The sequence below is a fragment of the Anastrepha obliqua genome, chromosome 4, assembly GCF_027943255.1.
Source record: "Anastrepha obliqua isolate idAnaObli1 chromosome 4, idAnaObli1_1.0, whole genome shotgun sequence".
Taxonomy (NCBI): domain Eukaryota; kingdom Metazoa; phylum Arthropoda; class Insecta; order Diptera; family Tephritidae; genus Anastrepha; species Anastrepha obliqua.
The window spans coordinates 33,618,743-33,638,237 of record NC_072895.1 but is presented as its reverse complement, the minus strand read 5'-3'; the positions used below and the strand labels follow the sequence as shown (position 1 = coordinate 33,638,237).

The 19,495-nt window shown below is 37.8% G+C and overlaps 3 protein-coding genes across 3 annotated transcripts; all 3 read right to left on the bottom strand.

Annotated features, from left to right (window-relative positions):
- Nucleotides 1-96: 96 nt before the first annotated feature.
- On the bottom strand, nt 97-3,574 carry LOC129244794 (general transcription factor IIH subunit 1). Its single transcript, XM_054882638.1, has 6 exons — nt 3,452-3,574; nt 2,928-3,197; nt 2,528-2,866; nt 1,467-2,471; nt 514-689; nt 97-457 (listed from the first exon to the last, which is right to left on the bottom strand). Exons 2-6 carry the CDS (start codon nt 3,079-3,081, stop codon nt 332-334), a joined length of 1,800 nt encoding a protein of 599 aa, XP_054738613.1. The 5' UTR covers nt 3,082-3,197; nt 3,452-3,574; the 3' UTR covers nt 97-331.
- Nucleotides 3,575-9,134: 5,560 nt separating this feature from the next.
- On the bottom strand, nt 9,135-11,960 carry LOC129243984 (activity-regulated cytoskeleton associated protein 1-like). Its single transcript, XM_054881520.1, has one exon. It carries the CDS (start codon nt 11,935-11,937, stop codon nt 11,203-11,205), a length of 735 nt encoding a protein of 244 aa, XP_054737495.1. The 5' UTR covers nt 11,938-11,960; the 3' UTR covers nt 9,135-11,202.
- Nucleotides 11,961-17,816: 5,856 nt separating this feature from the next.
- LOC129244680 (activity-regulated cytoskeleton associated protein 2) lies at nt 17,817-18,804 on the bottom strand. Its single transcript, XM_054882452.1, has one exon. It carries the CDS (start codon nt 18,672-18,674, stop codon nt 18,060-18,062), a length of 615 nt encoding a protein of 204 aa, XP_054738427.1. The 5' UTR covers nt 18,675-18,804; the 3' UTR covers nt 17,817-18,059.
- Nucleotides 18,805-19,495: the final 691 nt, after the last annotated feature.

Genomic DNA, 19,495 nt, shown 5'->3' with positions numbered 1-19,495 from the left:
CAAGGTATTTTCTTTTATTCTATTTTTTTTTTCGTTTACGTTTCTATATCAATGTTAACCAACTATTTAAGAAGTAATATGGTTTTCTTCTGATTTACAAATAATAGTAGAATGAACAATAAAATTATGTTTGCTATAAATAACTAAATTGATGAATTATAATTTGGTTGCGTCTCAAAGAAAGTATAACGAAAAACAAAATTGTTGGGATGTGCTTTTAGCATTGCTATGTGTAGCGAGTTCATTTCCATCTTTAGGTATAATGTACATTATTTTTGCTTTGCATGCCTGTGACAACCAAAGCGGGCACGTTCAAATGCACTCACGTTTGCTACCTATGCTGGCGCATTTTGCGCTCCTGCCAAGTGGCGAATTTTGTGTTTGCCGACTGCAACAAACGATTCAAATGCTGCGTTAGAGAAGCGCCCAGTGGCGACAATTCATGCAAGGCGCGGCTCTGAAAATAAAAATTGCCTGTATTATTCAGCAAGTACGTCTAACGCGTGTACATACCTCGAACGGCACAAGTTTAGCCATCTTGAAGCGTTGCACCGCCTCGTGCATGCGCACGGCCTTTTCTTCGGCTTCGGCGGTGGTTGGTGGGAAACAATTCCAGAAATGTTTCAGCAATTCTGACAATGACAAATATAAATTACGCAAATCCTTTTCAAAGTCTTTCGGCACCAGCTCTATAATACAAAGTAATGAAAATTACAAAATGTTTCACATATGTATATACAGGGTGGGCCATATAGCGTTTGCTTTTTGAACCACCTATTTTTTTGAGAATGGTAACACAAATGAAATGGCAAATGTGTTCATAATTTACTTAAAGGTTTGACATTTACGAAATGGGACGCTATACGTTTGAACAAAATTGGGAAATATTGAAAACCTATTTCCAAAGTGGTGAGTCTTCTTCTGCTTCCGCGGTTACAGTAAATGGCGAGCGTTACCGTGACATGCTCAACGAGTTTTGTTTCCAAAAATTGAAGAGGATGACATGGACGACATTTGGTTTCAACAGGACGGTGCAACTTGTCACACTGCCAAAGTTACACTCGAACTTTTGGCTACCGTTTTTGAATTCCGATATCAATTGGCCGCCTCGGAGCTGTGATTTAAGCTCGTTGGACTATTTTTTGTGGGGAGCCGTTAAGGACAAATGCTATGCGAACCATCCAGAGACGATTGATGCTTTAAAACACGAAATCGAAGTTGCCATTCATGAAATTGGAGCCCAAACAATCGAGAATGTGTTTAAAAATTTGGTTGTTCGAATGGCCTACTGTAAGGCCAGTCGTGGCAGTCATTTGAACGATATTATTTTTCATTCATAAATGACAATGTTCAATCTTCAAAACAAAAAAAAAGTTTGAAAAAATATTGATTAGTTTTTTTTTTATAGCCGATTCAAAAAGCAAATTTTACATGGCCCACCCTATACGTCTTTGACGGGCACTTACGGCCGACCGATTGCTCATGGAAGCCACGCATAAGCGCACCACCCGGACTCAATTCGCCGAGCGCATTGACCGCTGCCGTTGGACTGACCAAAACTTTGTGCGGTGTGCGCTGCGTCCAAGTTTCCGTGGCACGCATTAGATGGTACTGAACTTCTTCCATGCGGCGTGGGTCTTCGTGCATGTCGTAGCCAGTGATTGGCAAAGGGCCGTGTAAATAGCGTTCCTCTTTGGCTAGTGATAATTGTTGTGGCTTCTTAAATTTTTTGCTAGCATCAGCCTCGTCAGCTGCTTCTATTAAGGGATCACCAAGATCTTCATAGTGTATTTTTTCGATTATCCGTTGGCGTTTGGCCGGCCTATCGGGACTAGCAGCAATTCCGTTGAGCGTGGCATTATTCGTTGAATTTGCATCGCCACTATTCGATTTACCGTCTTTTGCATGTTTTGATTTTTCAGCACCACCATTTACGGCCGAGTGTTCATTGGCTTTCGGGTCCTTCATTTTAGCCGGTCCATTGGCAGTTGAAGTAGAGCTGCCAGCGACATCGGCGCAAGTCTTTAGCACCATTATTGAGTGCTGATTGAAACGCTTGATCATATTCTGATGCACTATGTTCCCACTATTTGAGATATTGCGGTCCCCAGCAACGCTACAGAAACCCTCCTCCAGTGGCACGTCCTCAAATTGCTTCAGATCGAGTAAGGGATCGCCTGCACCCTGCTGAACGGCAGCTTTCAATGTTTGATCGTCAATTTTGCCACATTCTGTAAATATATCTTTAGAGCCAGCTGTTATGCGATCACGATGAAAGTAGTGCGACTGAAAAAACTTTGTCCAGAATTCCGACTCTGTCAACTTGGCAGGCACATTTTCTTGATGCTTTCGTTTTACGGCGGGATAAGTTTTAAAAATACACAGAATTATGTCGGGAGTTAAATTGTACTTCAACCCATTACAACCATCGGTTTGTGGTTTTATATCGGCAAGAAAGGCGCCAGACACACCTAAAAAATAAGCCACATATTACATAAATTACAGTTAAAGTCATAAGTTTACCAACCAATGTCTTGTTTTTTGTTGATTTTCTTCATGGCATGCTCCTTGGCGTGTGTAGCCCAGAACTCTTCACTAGTGAGCACTTGCGTTATAACCAAATCCTTATAAAGCTGCAAGAGATTAGGATTTTCGGAAAGTATACGATTTTTCTCCTCCAACTCTTTATCGACTTTGCGCTTAAAATTCGGCAGTAGTTGCTGCAATAACTCCTTCACCTTATCACGGTCTGCCAGCATCGCTTGCTGTCCATTACGATTGACAAAATGGAATGTGGAACTATTACCGTCATGCAACACAACTTGAAGCTGCACCTTCGGCTTGCCCTCAGGCGATATTTTCTGCACTGTTTTGAAAAACAGAAAAACAAATTTTATATTTGCACCCTAAATTATGGCAATCATTACTTTTAATGTCGGCAAAGCGATGCGATACTGCAACAGTATCGCGATTTTCCGCCATCCATGCAAGGCGCTCATTCATTACGTATAGAGTGCCATCGCCCTTTTTGTAGCGCACCTCACCCATTTGCAGCAACACATCCTCACTGCTGGTCGTCATGGTCCTCACTGCTACTCACACAATGTGAACGCGGAATTTCAAATGGCCTCCCGCACAAAAAGATAATCAAACAGGCGTTAGGAAGATTGGGTTGCAATGTAGGTGAAATTCGTTGGCTATTAAATAACGAAAGTTAAGTTAGCAAATAAATTATAAAATGAATTTCATAATTTGCGGCAACAAAGCGCTCTACGGTTTAGGTCACTGTACTTTGCCGTCATATTTAGATATTTAACACTTTTTTCCATATATTCCTTCATTTTCATGAACGGCATGTGCCCAACTATCAGCCCCATTGAAAAGTAATTCGGTCAGTTGTTTACTACGAACTAAATTATTAAATTTTCGCACAAAGTAAAGAGCAACCAACCTTTTCTGGCCCCAACGTCGCCATTTGCAAAATTCCGCACCGCATCGAATTGTCATCTTGCTGTCAAACCATCTACCAACAACTGCGTTACAAAAGACACAGGGTTGGCTTGCAAATATTGCAGGAATATTTCTAAGTACGAAACTTGAAATTAGTACCATAGGTGTTGTCTGAATTATTACCCAATGAATGTATTCCACTTGGATACAGGTGTGGAACACGAATACTTGAGTAACGCAATTATGAACTTTACTTTTAATTACTTTATTTCTGGCGTTGCTTTTGAATTAGGTTGTCATTTGAGTGACTTTTATTTTGAGCAGTGCGATGTAGTTTGACCGAAGCAAAAAATTAATTTCCATGCAACCCTGCCTAAAGCTGCCAGACCAAGGCGCCAATAATAAGCTACCATATTTGCATATTAGGGAAATCCTTATTGGAATGGAACCTATTTTATTTAGGGATAGTCAGAGGCGAATTGCTTTATTTTGTAATCATTATGTTTCGACTTGACTTTTTTCGAGAGAAAAACCGACAATTAAATGTTTAAAAAAATTTTAATTTTTGAAAAGAAAAATCCTTCGATTAGGCATGAGTTTTTTATGTTTTTCAAAAGTGGTATAAATTTTATTGAAATCTACCAAGTGATCACCAGTTCAAAAAACATAGTTTTGAGAAAAACGCATATAAAATTTTGTTATCGGGGCCTTTGTTTATTGTTGAATAATACGAAAAGTATTTGTCGGATTCACTTCAAATTTTCAAACAATATTTTAAAGATATTCTACCTTAAGAAAATGCATAAAAAAGTGCGTGTAGCGCGTAGAACATATAACAGAAATGAAACTTGCAAGACAGACAAAGAAAGAGTGGGTGACCCGAGAGAGAATGAGAGACAGAGAGAGAAAGAATATAAATCTAAATAAATTCACAACATTTGCAGAGAATACAAATAGGCAAAATTTACAAAAAACGAAGTCGACCGGTGTAGGTAAACGCCGGACGAAAACTGTGGCAACAACGCGCACTACTCCGAGGGTTTATCACCCGTACAAACGCAGCGATTCCAGGACCGCCGCAAGGGCACAAATTACCCCAAGGCAATACCAATAAATCCGACGTCGGAAGGGATAGTACTTTATAGTGCGCACAAGCACTAGCCAGGAAACGGAATAAGCGCCAAAAAGTAGGCAGCAAAAAAAAAAAATGCCAAAAAAAGTGGGGCCAAAAACGCCCCAAAAAGTAGGCACCAAAAAAAAATAATGCCAAAAAGTAGGCACGAAAAATATATTTCCTACAAGTTTGCACCAACAAACAAGCGCCAAAAAGTAGGCAGTGTTATTTCTCGCTCGAAATTAGCAATCTCAAGGAAAAACTCAGGAAAAATAGCCTAAAGTGTATCTAAGATATACATATGTATATAAGCTATAAGAGAGCTATACGCTCTCTCTCTCTCCTTTTCCTCTACGTTATATCCTTTTTCTCTCTCGCGGAACGAAATAGCTCAAAACGTTGCATGGCCTTGAAATTTTACTCTCCATTCTCGCTCGTTCATCGACGCCTAAGAAGTTTTACTTCAAAAACCAAATTTTTTTTTAATTCTGACTAGCCCTAACCCCTTATGTAATCATATTTGAACCAAAAATGTTCGGTTCTGCGTATTTTTCATTTTATAATGTACAATACAACAAAATCTTCCAATTTTGGTTCAGTACGAATCTAAAATATTTCAGACAGGCACTAAAACTTTGAAAATGTAGCTTATTTCAATGGGTCCTTTGTATCCGGCAACACATTTGTCTAACGTTACGTGTAAAACGTACCGTGATGCCATCATGAAAGTATTGCCGCATACATATAAACAAAAAAGAAACGGATGTTTTTGTGCTGAAAGCAAATATCATATTTCGTTATGTAAATTATAAAATATTTATTTCTTAATAAAAGAATTTACAATAATCTTGTAAGCTTAGCAATGCTAGCAATCGTAGTCATCTCCAAGCTGGTCCATTTGAAATTAACTCCCATTAACCAATTCATTCTAATCGGATGAAGGTGAACTTCACACTTAATTGCTCTTTACAGTTAACTGCGCTGTTCGCTCTCACAGCAGTCGACTCCCACTTGCAAAGCAACTGCAAGCGATGCTTATGATCTCTGGTGTTGAATGCACTGGCTCTCGTAGGTATGTGTATGATGTTCGCTAGCAGAGAGCGTGTTCGTTTACGTATGTAGGTGACCAGCAGTTATTTCTGCTTGACTTGTATTAACAAGTTTTTGTTGGTGTGAATTATATTATTAATAAAAATATATTTTAATATAAATGCTTATTGAAGCGAAAGAAGGTTTTAATAAAATTTATGGCAGTCGTAGACGGTGGGTGCGACCATAACTTCGAGATGGGTATGCACATTCACTTTTCAGGACAACTGGGTTAAACCGAGCCTTTTCTTTACTCTTTCAAGCTTTTATCGGAAAGATAAGGATACGTTTGAATTGACTCAATTCATTGAAATTCCATTTATTTTCCGCATTTAATTTGCTATAATAAAAAAACACCGTGGACTTAAATTTGCGCGATATAAACTTGTACTCCTTTAACCCTTTCGATCCGAACGGGACCTGGTATATGTTCGAAAATGTTAATGATTTTGACGTGATAACGTCTTATAATTCGATTTAGCCGGCTGCACGCACGAAAAAATGTGTCGTTACCTTGCTCATTAGTGTTACCTTGCTCATTTGTCGTTACCTTGCTCATTGCCGTTACCTTGAATGAACTGCAAGCGAAAGCGCGGAACGAACGACAAAGCAAACAAAGCAAACGAAAGGCAACGTTCGACATCTTGCTCTCTCCTACTTAAGTGAGCGTATATATGTATGTATATGCGCATATGTACATATATAAATTCACGTATTTGTATTTGCATATGCCTTCTTATTGATTATTATTAATTTGATTTACTTGAAGAATTTAAAATAAAACCAAGTTTGTTAATATAATAATACCTGTTGTTTTAATGTTATATTATTTTTTGACGTGATAACGTCTAATAATTCTATGTAGCCGGCTGCACGCACCAAAAAATGCGTCGTTATCTTGCTCATGCGTCGTTACCTTGCTTGAACAGCATGTTATGTTATGATATATTATGTTATGTTATGTTATGTTATGTTATGTTATGTTATGTTATGTTATGTTATGTTATGTTATGTTATGTTATGTTATGTTATGTTATGTTATGTTATGTTATGTTATGTTATGTTATGTTATGTTATGTTATGTTATGTTATGTTATGTTATGTTATGTTATGTTATGTTATGTTATGTTATGTTATGTTATGTTAAAGTATATATAAAGTATATTAATGTTAACTCATTCTCTATATCCATACAAAATATCTATCAAACAAATAAAATTAAAATTTTCTTTTGAAAAATGCAACCATTCAATCAGTATTTTCTTATGACGTTATCACGTTAAACTATCGTAAGTAAACCGACTTTACAGACAACCTCTTTTTTTATGTTAAATACATATACAGTGCACTCGCGGTAACTCGAATAGCCGCTAAGTCGAACGACGTGCTAACTCGAACACATTTTTTTCCCTATTGACTAGTTTGTAACTCGAACAATATTAAAGCGCTATAACTCGAACAAAAAAACAAATTTATTTGTACACACATTCTTTTCAAACATGTACATTTTGTACATAGATACATATGTAATAGTATATGTATATAAATTATATGTATACTAGTGTATTGTCCATATGAATATTTCGGCGTTAATATCCCGTTAGTTTTCTGGGAACAACATCTTGCATTGACCAAATTGCTTTAAATTTGTCATTTGTGGTGTATCAGTGCACGTGAGTAATGGATCGTAAAAGGTTGAAGTGTTTAACATTAAAAGAGAGGGCTGAAGTCCTTAACAAAATTAAACGTGGACGTAGTGTTACTTCTCTAGCGAAGGAATATGGGGTAGCCAAGTCCACCATAAGTCTTATAAAAAAGAAAGATAAGGCAATTTATGGCTTGCACTAACGCTACCGGCAACCATAAGCTTAAACTTCTCGTTATTGACAAAGCAAGAAATCCTCGTGTTTTCAAAAATTTTAACTGTCCGGTGGAGTACAAAAATTCCAAATCAGCCTGGATGACTTCGGCGATTTTCAAAGACTGGTTTCATAATTCGTTCGTGCCGCAGGTAAAATCCAGATTCATTAAAACAATTTTTTTAACCAAGTTAAATGACTTTAATATTTAGGTAAGAAAATATTTGAAAGATGGGGGACTACCTGAGAAGGCTCTTCTTCTAATTGATAATGCCCCATCACATCCCAACGAAATCGAATTAAAGTCCGAGGATGGTTTAATTTTAACTATGTTTATGCCGCCGAATGCGACACCATTGATCCAGCCAATGGACCAAAATGTAATTCGTATAACGAAACTATACTACAGAAATTTTCTACTGGCTTCCATTTTCAACAATCGATCGAAAAATCGATATCGATGACTGTTTTTTTAGCATAGCACACTCAATTGATAAGTCGAACAAATTCGATAAATCGAACAGCGCCTGTTTTAATTAGTTCGAGTTATCGCGAGTGCACTGTATTGCTTTTGCATTATTTTCTATTATATTCTTTACCGAAACAATTAATTGAATTCCAAATAAAATTAGTTTCATATAAAACCAAAGTGCAATTATATATGAGGTACCGGATCATAAAATACTAATCGGGACATATAAGTCCCATTCAAAAACACTGACGGGACATATATGTCCCAGCTCCTCCCACCACCCCTTTTTACCCGATATTAAATAATATTATTAATTTATACTATATTAAATTATTTATTATATTATAATAAAAAAAGTACTCGACTAAATGCTTTTAAATTAGTAAAATATGCTCAATAAATATAATTCAGTTTTCCTTAATTAATTTATGTTATGTAAAACCTTTTCCGGTTCAAAATTACATGAGTTCAGCCTCTGTGAAAATCGTTATGGCTTCAAGGCATTTGTACAATACAATGCAGCGAATCATTGAAAATGTCGCTATGTTTGGGTTTTTTATTCCAAATGTTCATAGTCCACATTTTACAAATTTTGTATTTCCTATTTCTCTAATACACGAAGATTCTTGTCATTGCTCTAGCCAGTTTCAATGAACCATATTCGGTGGGGTGATTCACACATTGTGCAGATCCATAGGTAAAAACACTCTCTGGTTATAAAAAATGCCCACAGCTGAGATCAGCTGAATCCAAAACGCTCTTTTATGTAACATAGTTGCCTAAAAAATGATTAAGTTTCATAGAAAATCGTATCAAAAAGTCTATAAAATGGAAGTCTGAAACATGCAAACAACTGCATTTAGAGATATTTTTATAAATCCTGCTTTCACCATGAGGATGGGAAAATATTCAACTACATACGCAGATCCACAAAATTTTCTACCAATTTTTGATTAAAATATTCGCACTGAAAACAATAACCAAAAATTATCTTCCTTTGAAATTTCTGAACGCACAATTCAACGCGTAATGCCCACCCTTTTTCCCATAGTAAAAATGCAGTAAGATTTAGTTGTAGGCGTCTTCGCCTATCTGTTTCGTTATTATTATTATATTTTTTTTGTCATTGATTTTTTTTGTTGTCAATTTGTTTTTTGTTTTTTTTTGTACCTTTTTTCTGTTTACTTGTTTTCTTATTACTAGTAACAAAGAATTAGGTAAATATCTAAAAGTGACTTGACTTAAAAACCAAATTTGAGATTTGAACTTGAATTCTGTGCTCAAAGTGCAGTGTCTTCGCTAAACCTTTAGCTGGTGATCTTACCAACCGCATTTGAACCGAAATACGGACCAGTTCCTCCAGCTTTTGATGCTCTCGGTAAATGGACGGTGGGTAGCTCACACTAGTGAATAATCTGAATAAACTGAACACTGCAAAATGAGAAATTTCTGTGTCTCTTTGAGAGGGCCAAGACTATCGGAACATTTTCGGAGGCGAAATGAGCGACGAATCTAAGCCGTAGGGTTGAGTGAATGCATGAGTGCATATCAGTTGGCGTGCCATACGCTTGACGCTACAGAGAAGTTTTCACTTCCCGCAGATCGCCAATTTGGCGTGCCAATTGTACGAATGGCGAAGTCGTAGCCATCGTTGTACAATTTTTTCAACATTTACAAAAATGTAAGTACATATAAAAGTTTAAAAATCACCCGAAGGTGATTTTTGGTTTTGCCACACGTAGAGTTACTGCCAACATGTTGCGAAAAGCATTAGTTCTTCAGCTATATGAGAACAGAACAGAGTTATTGGAGCCACCAGATGCCACTCACACGCAATGCGTATCTCCGAAGAGACACCCATCAAAGCGCAAGAAGCTCCCGAATGGTTCGCCAACTCTGCAATGCTGATCATATCGCCAAGCTGTACAAATGCAACACACAAAATGTCAAGCAGCACTTCTATATGCAACGGAGGTTTTGTGCCACATTTGAGAGCGGGCAACATTGTCCAAAAGTCATCGTCATGGTAGGAATCCACTGGGTGCAGCTTTGCATTTGCAGCAACTGATTTACGCAAACTGAGGTGGTCAAATAAAAGGAACAACGCCGAAGCCTCGATCCAAATGCTTACCAGACATCAGCATGCATATCTCAATTTGCAACAAACACAAAGAAGTGCCAGTCAAATTCTCACTGAATGACTATTGAACCACTGTTACCAGCAGGCAAATGCAGCGGTGTTTCGAGCACTCATCTTCTCAGTCATCTTCATAAAGGGAACAATCTGCTTCGTACCTCAACAAGTCACACAATAAATCAAAATTTTTTCTTCAACCGAAAGTTAGTGATCACTTTCTATTGTATCGCAAACGTGAGATCTGTAGATTCATATTAAGCCACTGGAATATCCGCAGAGATTCCAGTTACTATGATATGCTCCCAAGTCTCCAACCTCATGACTACTATAGAATGAGATCACTACAACTTTCGATTGAAAAAAAAAACTTCATTATTGAACGAAATCTGAGATGAAGCAAATTGTCACCAATATTGTTGAAGTATGGCTGGTTCGAATTGTGACTCGAATTACAATAATTCGTTTTGTTTAAAATCTGATTTCAAATATCTTCACGGATTGAAGAAATATTGTTTTCGGCAATGAAGGAACTCCATTGCTGGCGTTCATAGCCATCTGGAGCCGTGTTTGACACAGCGTGAACTCGCGTTTGCGGTTGGATGAAAGACATTTGTGGATCCAAGATGCCTCCACTCCGTACAACTCTATTGGAAATAATAACGCATTTAAACGCAAAGCAATCAAAGCACCGCTAAAGTGCATAGAAAACTTTGCCCTTCCACGTAAAATTTACAATAGTTTTGCAGGGGTAAAGAACAACTCAAACTCACAAGAATTATTTCTATGTATGTATATGTGAATTTATATACTAATACTAAGTCTAAATAGCTTTGTTGCTGCTGTTGCCGCTATTAACCAAATCACCAAAGCTGGACGCTGCTTCTCTGCTTCGTTGGTGAGAGCGAAAGTTTTGCTTCAGTAATACGGTACCGGCGTAAGCTGCTCGGATTGAGACGTTACTAAGTGATGATGTTATTGTGAATTAGTTGGTGTTGTGTGTGTGTGTCGTGTGTGGTAGTCATCTTAAGTGGTTCGAGGAATGTCTGGTTAGGTAGGTGACGCAGTGCGATGTTGATTGTATTTATTGATCAGTCGCAGTTTTGCGCTTTCGACACTCTTCGAATGTGTGACCTCGGAAGTTGCAATGGGTACAGCGTTTGGTACGTTTGGAACCACGCATTGGACCAGTTTGAACTTCCTCTGATTCCAAGTCATTGTGTTCGATAATACGGCCCTTCTCAAGTAATTCGCGGAACGTTTTAATATCTTGGCGTAGAATATTCTTACGATACTTGATGTTCAGCAGACCATAGACCAAATCCAACTCGGTTTCCTCGTCGTGACGTCCCTCTGGCAGTTGTGCAAGTAAAGCGCGCTTCTGACAGATGAACGTATCAATGGCAGCGCGGTCGTCTTGTTTGTTTTCAAAGATCTCCAAGTAAATCTGGTAGGCGGGTTTGGTGGGCGAGAAGTGGTCGCGAATCAACGCAATGGCATCTCCCCAGGTTTTCGCTTCTTTGCGCACGCCTTGCCACCAAGTGGACGCCAGACCGTAGAATAGTAAAGATAGCCCCTTAAGCGCATCTTCGTCGCTGATCGACTCGATTTCTTTGTAGGTAGCAATGGAGGTGATGAACTCCTCGACAGCCTCATGGTCGCGCTGACCTCCAAACCGGCTGCTACAGTTGGTGAAGTTGCCCTTGGTTTGGATGGTAGCTGGAGCGGCACTACTGGCGCCTGCCACGGCGGCCAAACGTACCGACTCTATTAGTGCCTGAAGTTGTTCGGTGGTCATTTGTACGACGTTTTGTGCCATTTTGTTTGTTTGTTGTGTAGACGAGAAATTGACGCGCACACTAACCAAATAGTTTCCTGTTTGTTGTGGTGGTTGTTTTGAGTATTCACTTGAATGTTTGTGTTTGGTAGCAACGAACAAAGCCAATTGATGATGGCGAATGTATTTTTGCTACAAATATTATTCACTAGCTGTGGTCGTAAGAGACTGAATTTGAATTTGAAGTCAACCGGCTTTTATAGTCACAGAAGCAGAGAGAAAATATCTATGTATGTGTTGAGTGCATTCGAGAAAAGCCGGCAGTGGTTGTGAGAAATGTTAAGGTATGCGTTGCTCCCAAATTAGAGTATATGAATTTGCCGGTTAGAACAGCTGAATGTACACTTTTATACAAATACACACGTACATACATACATACATGCATAGATGCATATGCAATAAACTTATTAAGTACTCTTTTGGCAAACAACACAATGTTAAAGACATACATACATACATACATATCCACGTATTTGGCAGAGAAATAACTAAGTTACACCCAAACGCACTCAATTACGGGAGGCGACATGTGCAAAAGCTACTAAAGCCAAATGGTTTGCTCTTTGCAGATTAAGTATCAAATTCTTGGAATCAAACTCAATTTCTACCAATGGTGAAATAATTTATTGAAATAGTAAGAAAACAAAGAGAGCTTAAGAAAGGCGAACACGATGAAGAAAATACTGGGCAAGGCGGACATAGTACTGCTCTTCCAAGGATCGACCCGGCCTTACTCTAAACTAATACACAGACTCCTTAGTTGGGTGGCATGGAGGTTGAGTGTAGAAGGCCGAGGTAAGAAGACCACCAATGTAGGAAAACCATTAGACTCCCACTTTGGATCTACAGTGCGGCCGAAGGAGCTTAAATGATCTGTGGTATCTTGGTTTGTAAAGAAAACTACACCAAGAAGTTTGGCGATGTGCAGAGACTGACAAGTTTGTGCATACTTGGAGCGCTATGATATACAGCAGCTCTAGACTGCCTTCTAAACCTCTATTCAATGCACTTAGGTGAGAAGAACTTAGTGGGTGGTAATCTGGTACTGTGGCCAAAGCTAAGAGCACAGTTATATACGAGTGCTAAATAGCAGCTTAGACTACGCCGCCTAATACCATTTTAATTGCGATATTATATTTATTATTTTTGTGGTGAATATGGTCACGGAAAATTAGCTTTTTGTCTAATACGACGCCCAAATCTTTAACGATGTTTGACTAATTGATATCATGCCTATTAATATTGTGGTTTATACTGGGCAAATTGACTAGACTGTTGGGTAAAAAGGAACGCAAGCCATCCAATTTATTAGAATTAAGTTTTAATTTCCATCTGTGAAAATAATTTGCGACATGATTCAGCGCACTTTGCATTTTACTCACTAAATCATAAGCAAACTGGTGTGAATGGAAAATACCGACACCATCAGCGTACGGGGCGTATGTAGGACAGTTGTCGAACTTAGTAATGTCAGGCGCATAAATATTGAACAAGATAGGCCCTATAACTGATCCCTGAGGGACACCAGCTGGAAGTTGCGTTAGGTCTGAAAATTTATTACTTATACAGACGCAGATATAACGATTTTTTAGAAAGCTTTGAAACAATATTTATAAGTTTGATAGGAAATTTTAAAGCTATAAATTTAATTATGAGCCCATTGTGCCAAACGGAGTCAAAGGCTTTTTTGAGGTCGAAGAGGACTAAGGGGTTAGGGGTAGTCAGAATTTTCAAAAAATTTGATTTTTTTAGCATTTTCTTAAGGTAGAATGTCTGAAAAATATTGTGTGAACATTTGATGTGAATCCGACAAATACTTTTCGAGTTATTCAACAATTAACAAAGGTGGTCGGGCGCTCCGAAGTACCTATTCGTATGCTGAAAAAATGGATGCTGGACGTATGAAAATGGCAAGGTTAAATAAAGTTGTGTTAAAGCTTCAAAATAAAATAATTCTTTTATCGCCTTTAAAAATATTAAAAAAAACCGATTTTGAGGCTTCTACATGGACTTCCCGCTTAAAAACTGCTTGGATTTTCAATAAAATGTATACTGCTTTTGAAAAACATGAAAAACTCATGCCTGATCGAAGGATTTTTTTTTTCAAAATTTCGATTTTTTTTAAACAATTAATTGTCGTTTTTTTTTTCTCGAGAATCTGAAAAATATTTCCTGAGGCTGCCTTATTGTTAATTTTGAAAAAAAGCTTGGATCAGGCACAGGGTTATCTATAATAAAACTAATTTCTCTTGTCCGATTGATTTTAGATGAATCTCCAAGGACTTGTGATGATCACCGCAAGGGACTTCTGGAGAAACGGGCTCCACAACGGGCGATAACTTTTACAATTATTACAATATTATTTTTTTTTTTGTTGAAATTTTGCTAAAGTCAAGTCGAAGCATGATTTATTAATGCTATGTTTCTATTTTTGTAAAATAAAGCAACTAACTAGCAAAAAATAAATTATTGAAAATCATAATTTTTTTGGTCCTCTGACTACCCCTAAAGAACTTTTTAAGCGGGATCCTTCTTTGTGACTACGCCAAGCACAATCAGTTCGTGCTAAAAAGGGAACAGAAGTGAGTATCAACACCATCGAACGTCGACTGAAGGAGGCGAATATATCCTACCGTCCCACATCATCAAAACCACTGCTCTCAGAAAAACACATTGAGAAAAAACAAAACCAGAAACTGGCGTCACCGTAATGAACTGGCCTTTAGTATCCACACGCCAACCCCATTGTAAATGTGTGGGGAATTATGAACACGCATCTTGCCGGAAGGCCAGTCCATGATTTAAAGCAACTCGTGCGTCAAGTTCGCAAAACCTGGTCCTCTCTGTCGACGAGCTACGCAAAAAAGCTAGTTCAAAGCATGCCGAGAAGATGCCAGGATATACTCCAACGATGGAGACTACACAGCTTATTGAGTAATTGCGACTCGTAGTTTTGTACATACTTTCATGTAAAAATAAATTTAAATATACATATATCTTTTATACTTCATGAATAATCGCGGTCCCCTTTTTCTGACACACACTGTAACTATTTAGTGCACTGCAAATACACTTTGCGACAAATGTTTACCAAAAAATTGTATCTAGGACTAATCGAATCTATGCGTTCTCCAAAACAAGTTCTCCCAGTTAAGCTCGTATAACGGAAATATCAGGGTGAGGGTGAGGAAAATAGTCATAAGTATCTATTAAGTTGGTACATGGGTATGATCCTATGTTTTATCTAATCTGTCATTGATATTTACATATTTATGGGGGAGAAACATTACATGAATGCTCTTATGTATGTGCGTTCATATGTATAGGTGGATACATACAGTGGCCCAGTGGATACATACAGTGGATTCGGCACACGGAATCGTTGAAAATGTTGCACAAAGCCTATGGCGAGTGTGCTTTATCCAAAACTCGGGTCTACTAGTGGTATAAGGCTCTTGGAGAGGGCCGAAATGTCGTGGAAGATTTGCCCCGATCTGGTCGCTCATCGACGTCAACGTCCTCAACGGATGAAAATATCAACAAAGTCAAGGAAATGGTGCCAGAAAACCATCATTTAAGTTTGAGGGAGGTAGCTAGTGACCTTATTCGCAACATTTTACACCATCAATTGGGCATGAGACGCGTGGCTGCTCGACTCGTTCCAAGAGAGTTGAATTTCTTTCAAAAAATTCATCGCAAGAAGGTGGCTGAAAACATACTTGAGCAAGTGAATTCGGACCCAAGCGCATCAGCGGTGTTGAGACATGGGTATATGAGTTTGACATGAAAACCAGTCAACAGGCGGGGAGGGGCGGAAGCTTAAGAAGGTGGTAAGGATGAGTTGAGTTGAGGGATGGTTAAAGCTTAAAAACTTTTCTCAATCGGATGTTGACGGTCCTCCTGTAACATTGCTTAAAAATTGTCGCTCTATGTTGCAACCTCTTAAACTAATTTTTTAATAAATCCTTAGCTGAAGGAATATTTATTGATAATTGAAAGCTGACTACAGTCACTCCACTTTACAAAAGCGACAATCAGATCGATATTGCGAATTACAGACCAACTTCCAAATTAACTAACTTATCAGGCTTTTCTGAAGATTGCTACGCAGATTTCCAGAATGGCTACCAAATTGAAGCGATATACATACATACATGGACTTCTCTGAAGCCTTCGATAAAATCTCCCATACGATTCTGGTCACTAAATTGGCATGTCTCGGTTTTCATGCGACTTTCCTTGATTGGATTCGATCCTCTTTGTAGTCCTGTAGTTATCGATGTGGCTTCTTCAAAAGAGTTTATTGCTACTTCTGGTGTACCTCAGGGTAGTATTTTAGGATCTTTATTATATGTTTTGTTTATTAATGATATCTGTTCGTGTTTTTCCTTTACTCATTTTCTTCTCTATGCCGTTGATCTAAAAGTTTATGCTGAGATAAGAAATTCTAGTGATTCAGCCGTCCTATACAGTCTGAGCTGAGTAATTTATTCTCCTGGTGCCTTATGAATCGTCTATTTCTTAGTATTGAAAAATGTCATAAAATGACATTTTCTAAGCTTCAAAACCCCTTTAATACCTCTTATCATATTAATTATAGATATTTTGCATCGTCGGATGTGATGAAAAATTTAGGAGGTTTGTTTGATTCAAGCCTCAATTTTATCACCCACTTAAGTTATGCCGTTTCCAATTCCCTTGCTATACTCGCTTTTGTAAGACGTCACTCTGCGCACCTCACTGACCCATATACGAGTACTCTTAAGATATCATAATCGGCCTTTGTTTGGTCCAAATTAGATTATGCTGCTTTTATGGAGACCTTGTCATGCACTCCATGTACATACATACTTTAAATCGAGTATAGAGGATTCACAAAATTTGTATACGTTTCTGCATTCCATTCACCCAGTTCTCAGACCCGGAACCATCATATGAATCTCGCTACCGATTGATTAGTCTTCTCCCATTAAGTGGCAGATGTACTCTTCAGGCAGTATCATTTACCTTTGGTCTCGTTAATGGAAAAATTAAATGCCCGGCACATCTAGAAAGAATACAGTTTAATGTTCCTTGCAGACATTTTCGTTGTTTTAAGGTTTTTTGCATTGGCTTTAGTTGCGCCACTCATTAGAACGTTGTCTGATTTTAATTATCTCTGCACCTTTTTGGATTTGGACCTTTTTGGGGCCAAACAGGTATTCCACTTTCATTAAAAAAATTACTTTCTATGTAACAAATCAAAATAATACTTCGTAAATTCTTGTTATTTTAGTCTCATAATTATTCATTTTGTTAAAACTCAATTTTTGTCTTGTATATATGTATAATATTTTTAACAATTTATGTTCTGAATTTTTTTAGACATTAATGAATAAATAAACACTTTCAAGGGTGAATTCATGTGACTGCTTTTCTTCTGACAATATAAAAGTATTACAAATATGGCTCTAATGGACTTTTTCATATAATTTTATATACATACATAGAATCGGCAAATGCTAGGAACAAAGTCCAAAAAATAATGACATTTATGTATCTAATTTTCGCATTTAAGGCAGTGTGGTTTTTGCTTGGCTCCATACCTTTTTGAGCGCCCAACATACGTACAAGTGCACACATACATACAAACATATACAGAGAGAAGATCAAGAACCATACTCAGTGAGCATTGAAAATAAAAAACAAAAAAAGGTGGAATCAAAGCGAATTAAGTGCAGCAAAAAGAAACGCGAGCGATTACGATGAGCGGCGCTCTTCGGTGGTATACCCGTATGAATCATTAATGTTCTCTGCATTATGGACGGTGACAGCTTTCACAATTATTTATTTATTTTTCAGCTACAATTACAAACGAACAGTTTCAACATTTGGGGATGCCCCAATTAATTTTTTGTTATTGTTTGTTTATTCAATAAACAACTTATTAAACGTAGGAATAGGAACTTATAAATCTACACAGATTTGTGTGCACGCATATAAACACACACATCCATATGCACATATATCCTTAATATAATATTTATGTATGTACACTTTTATTATTATAATAACACAACTGAACACAACTAGCACTAGGTCACCCACACTCTGCACGTTCCGCTTCACTGTCTCCTGCTGTGCCGCTCCACGTTTCGTCCTTTCTCCAACAGTTCCCTATATGTTTTGACCGTATGCCGTGGTATTTGCTGCTGATATTTAGAGTCCAACAGACCATAAACAAAATCTAGTTCAGTTTCCACATCGTGCCGCCCCTCCGGCAGTTTGGCTATCAGAGCGCGCTTCTGGCACACAAAAGTGTCAATCGGTGTGTTGCCTGATTGTTTTGACTCAAAAATTTCCACATATATTTGATAAGGTGGTTTCGTAGGCGAAAAGTGATCACGCAGCAGTGTCAGAGCATCTTGCCATGACTTGGCATCACGACGCACACCCTTCCACCATGTTGAAGCAATGCCATGAAAGAGAAGTGGCAAACCTTTTAGTGCATCTTGATCGCTGATATCTTCCATATCCTTGTATGTCTCAATTGCGTTGATAAACTCTTCGACGGCATCATTGTCCCGCTGGCCATAAAAACTGACACTGCAATTGCTAAAACTACTCTTTGATTTGCCAATCGGTTGTTTTTGTTGCTGCTCGGTGTGTTGTGGACCTAATGCGCGTATTGTTTCGAGTAATTTTGCGAATTGCTCATCGGACATGCGACCAGTCGACATTTTTGTGAAAATTACAAAGTTCAAAGGAGAATGCCACGAATTATTAGCTGGCAGTGCAACAGTCAAAAGGCGACTGGGTGTTATGCTTTGGGGACGAAGCGAAAAGCTCTGCCAACTCGCGTTGGCTCAGTGCTTGTGAAATGACTTGTTTACAGCATTGAAATGTATTAGTCATCATCAGTTTCTCTCTATATATGCACATATATATGCATGTATGTATGTATGTAATTGTGCAAATGTTGTGCAGAGAACGTTAATGCAGAGATCTTCTCTGTGTTGCGCGCTCCAAAAAGAGTGAAGCAAAGCAAAAATCACAACCCTTGGTCTACTTGCTGACTTAAGTTCAAAATTTATATATATTTATGTATGTATTGTATAGTATATGTGCCCTGTAAGAAAAAGTCAAACTAATATGCACACATTCTAGTTCAGATACTGGCATTTAATAGCGAAAATCGTACTACTTCGTCTTGCCTAGAATACTACCAGTCTTGCCTAGAATAATACCAGTAGTAAAATATGAATTGGTCTGCAAATTAGTTGATTTTTTTAAGTAAGAAAGTTTAAGAATCGTCTATAGATGCATAGGTTCGGCAAGATTCTGCGACTGGTTCGAATAAAATAGTGATTGAGGTGAATGAAAAAGTGGTACCGGAAATGGAAGCCGGAGTCCAAGAAACATACAAATTGCTTTACGGTTTTTGGGTAATGAACTTTTGTACAATTTTATTTCAGAATTAATAATAAACTTTACCAGCGTTGATGAACCAGAAATATATACAATTAAGAAAAGCACTTCAATTGAATAAGAAAGACAATGG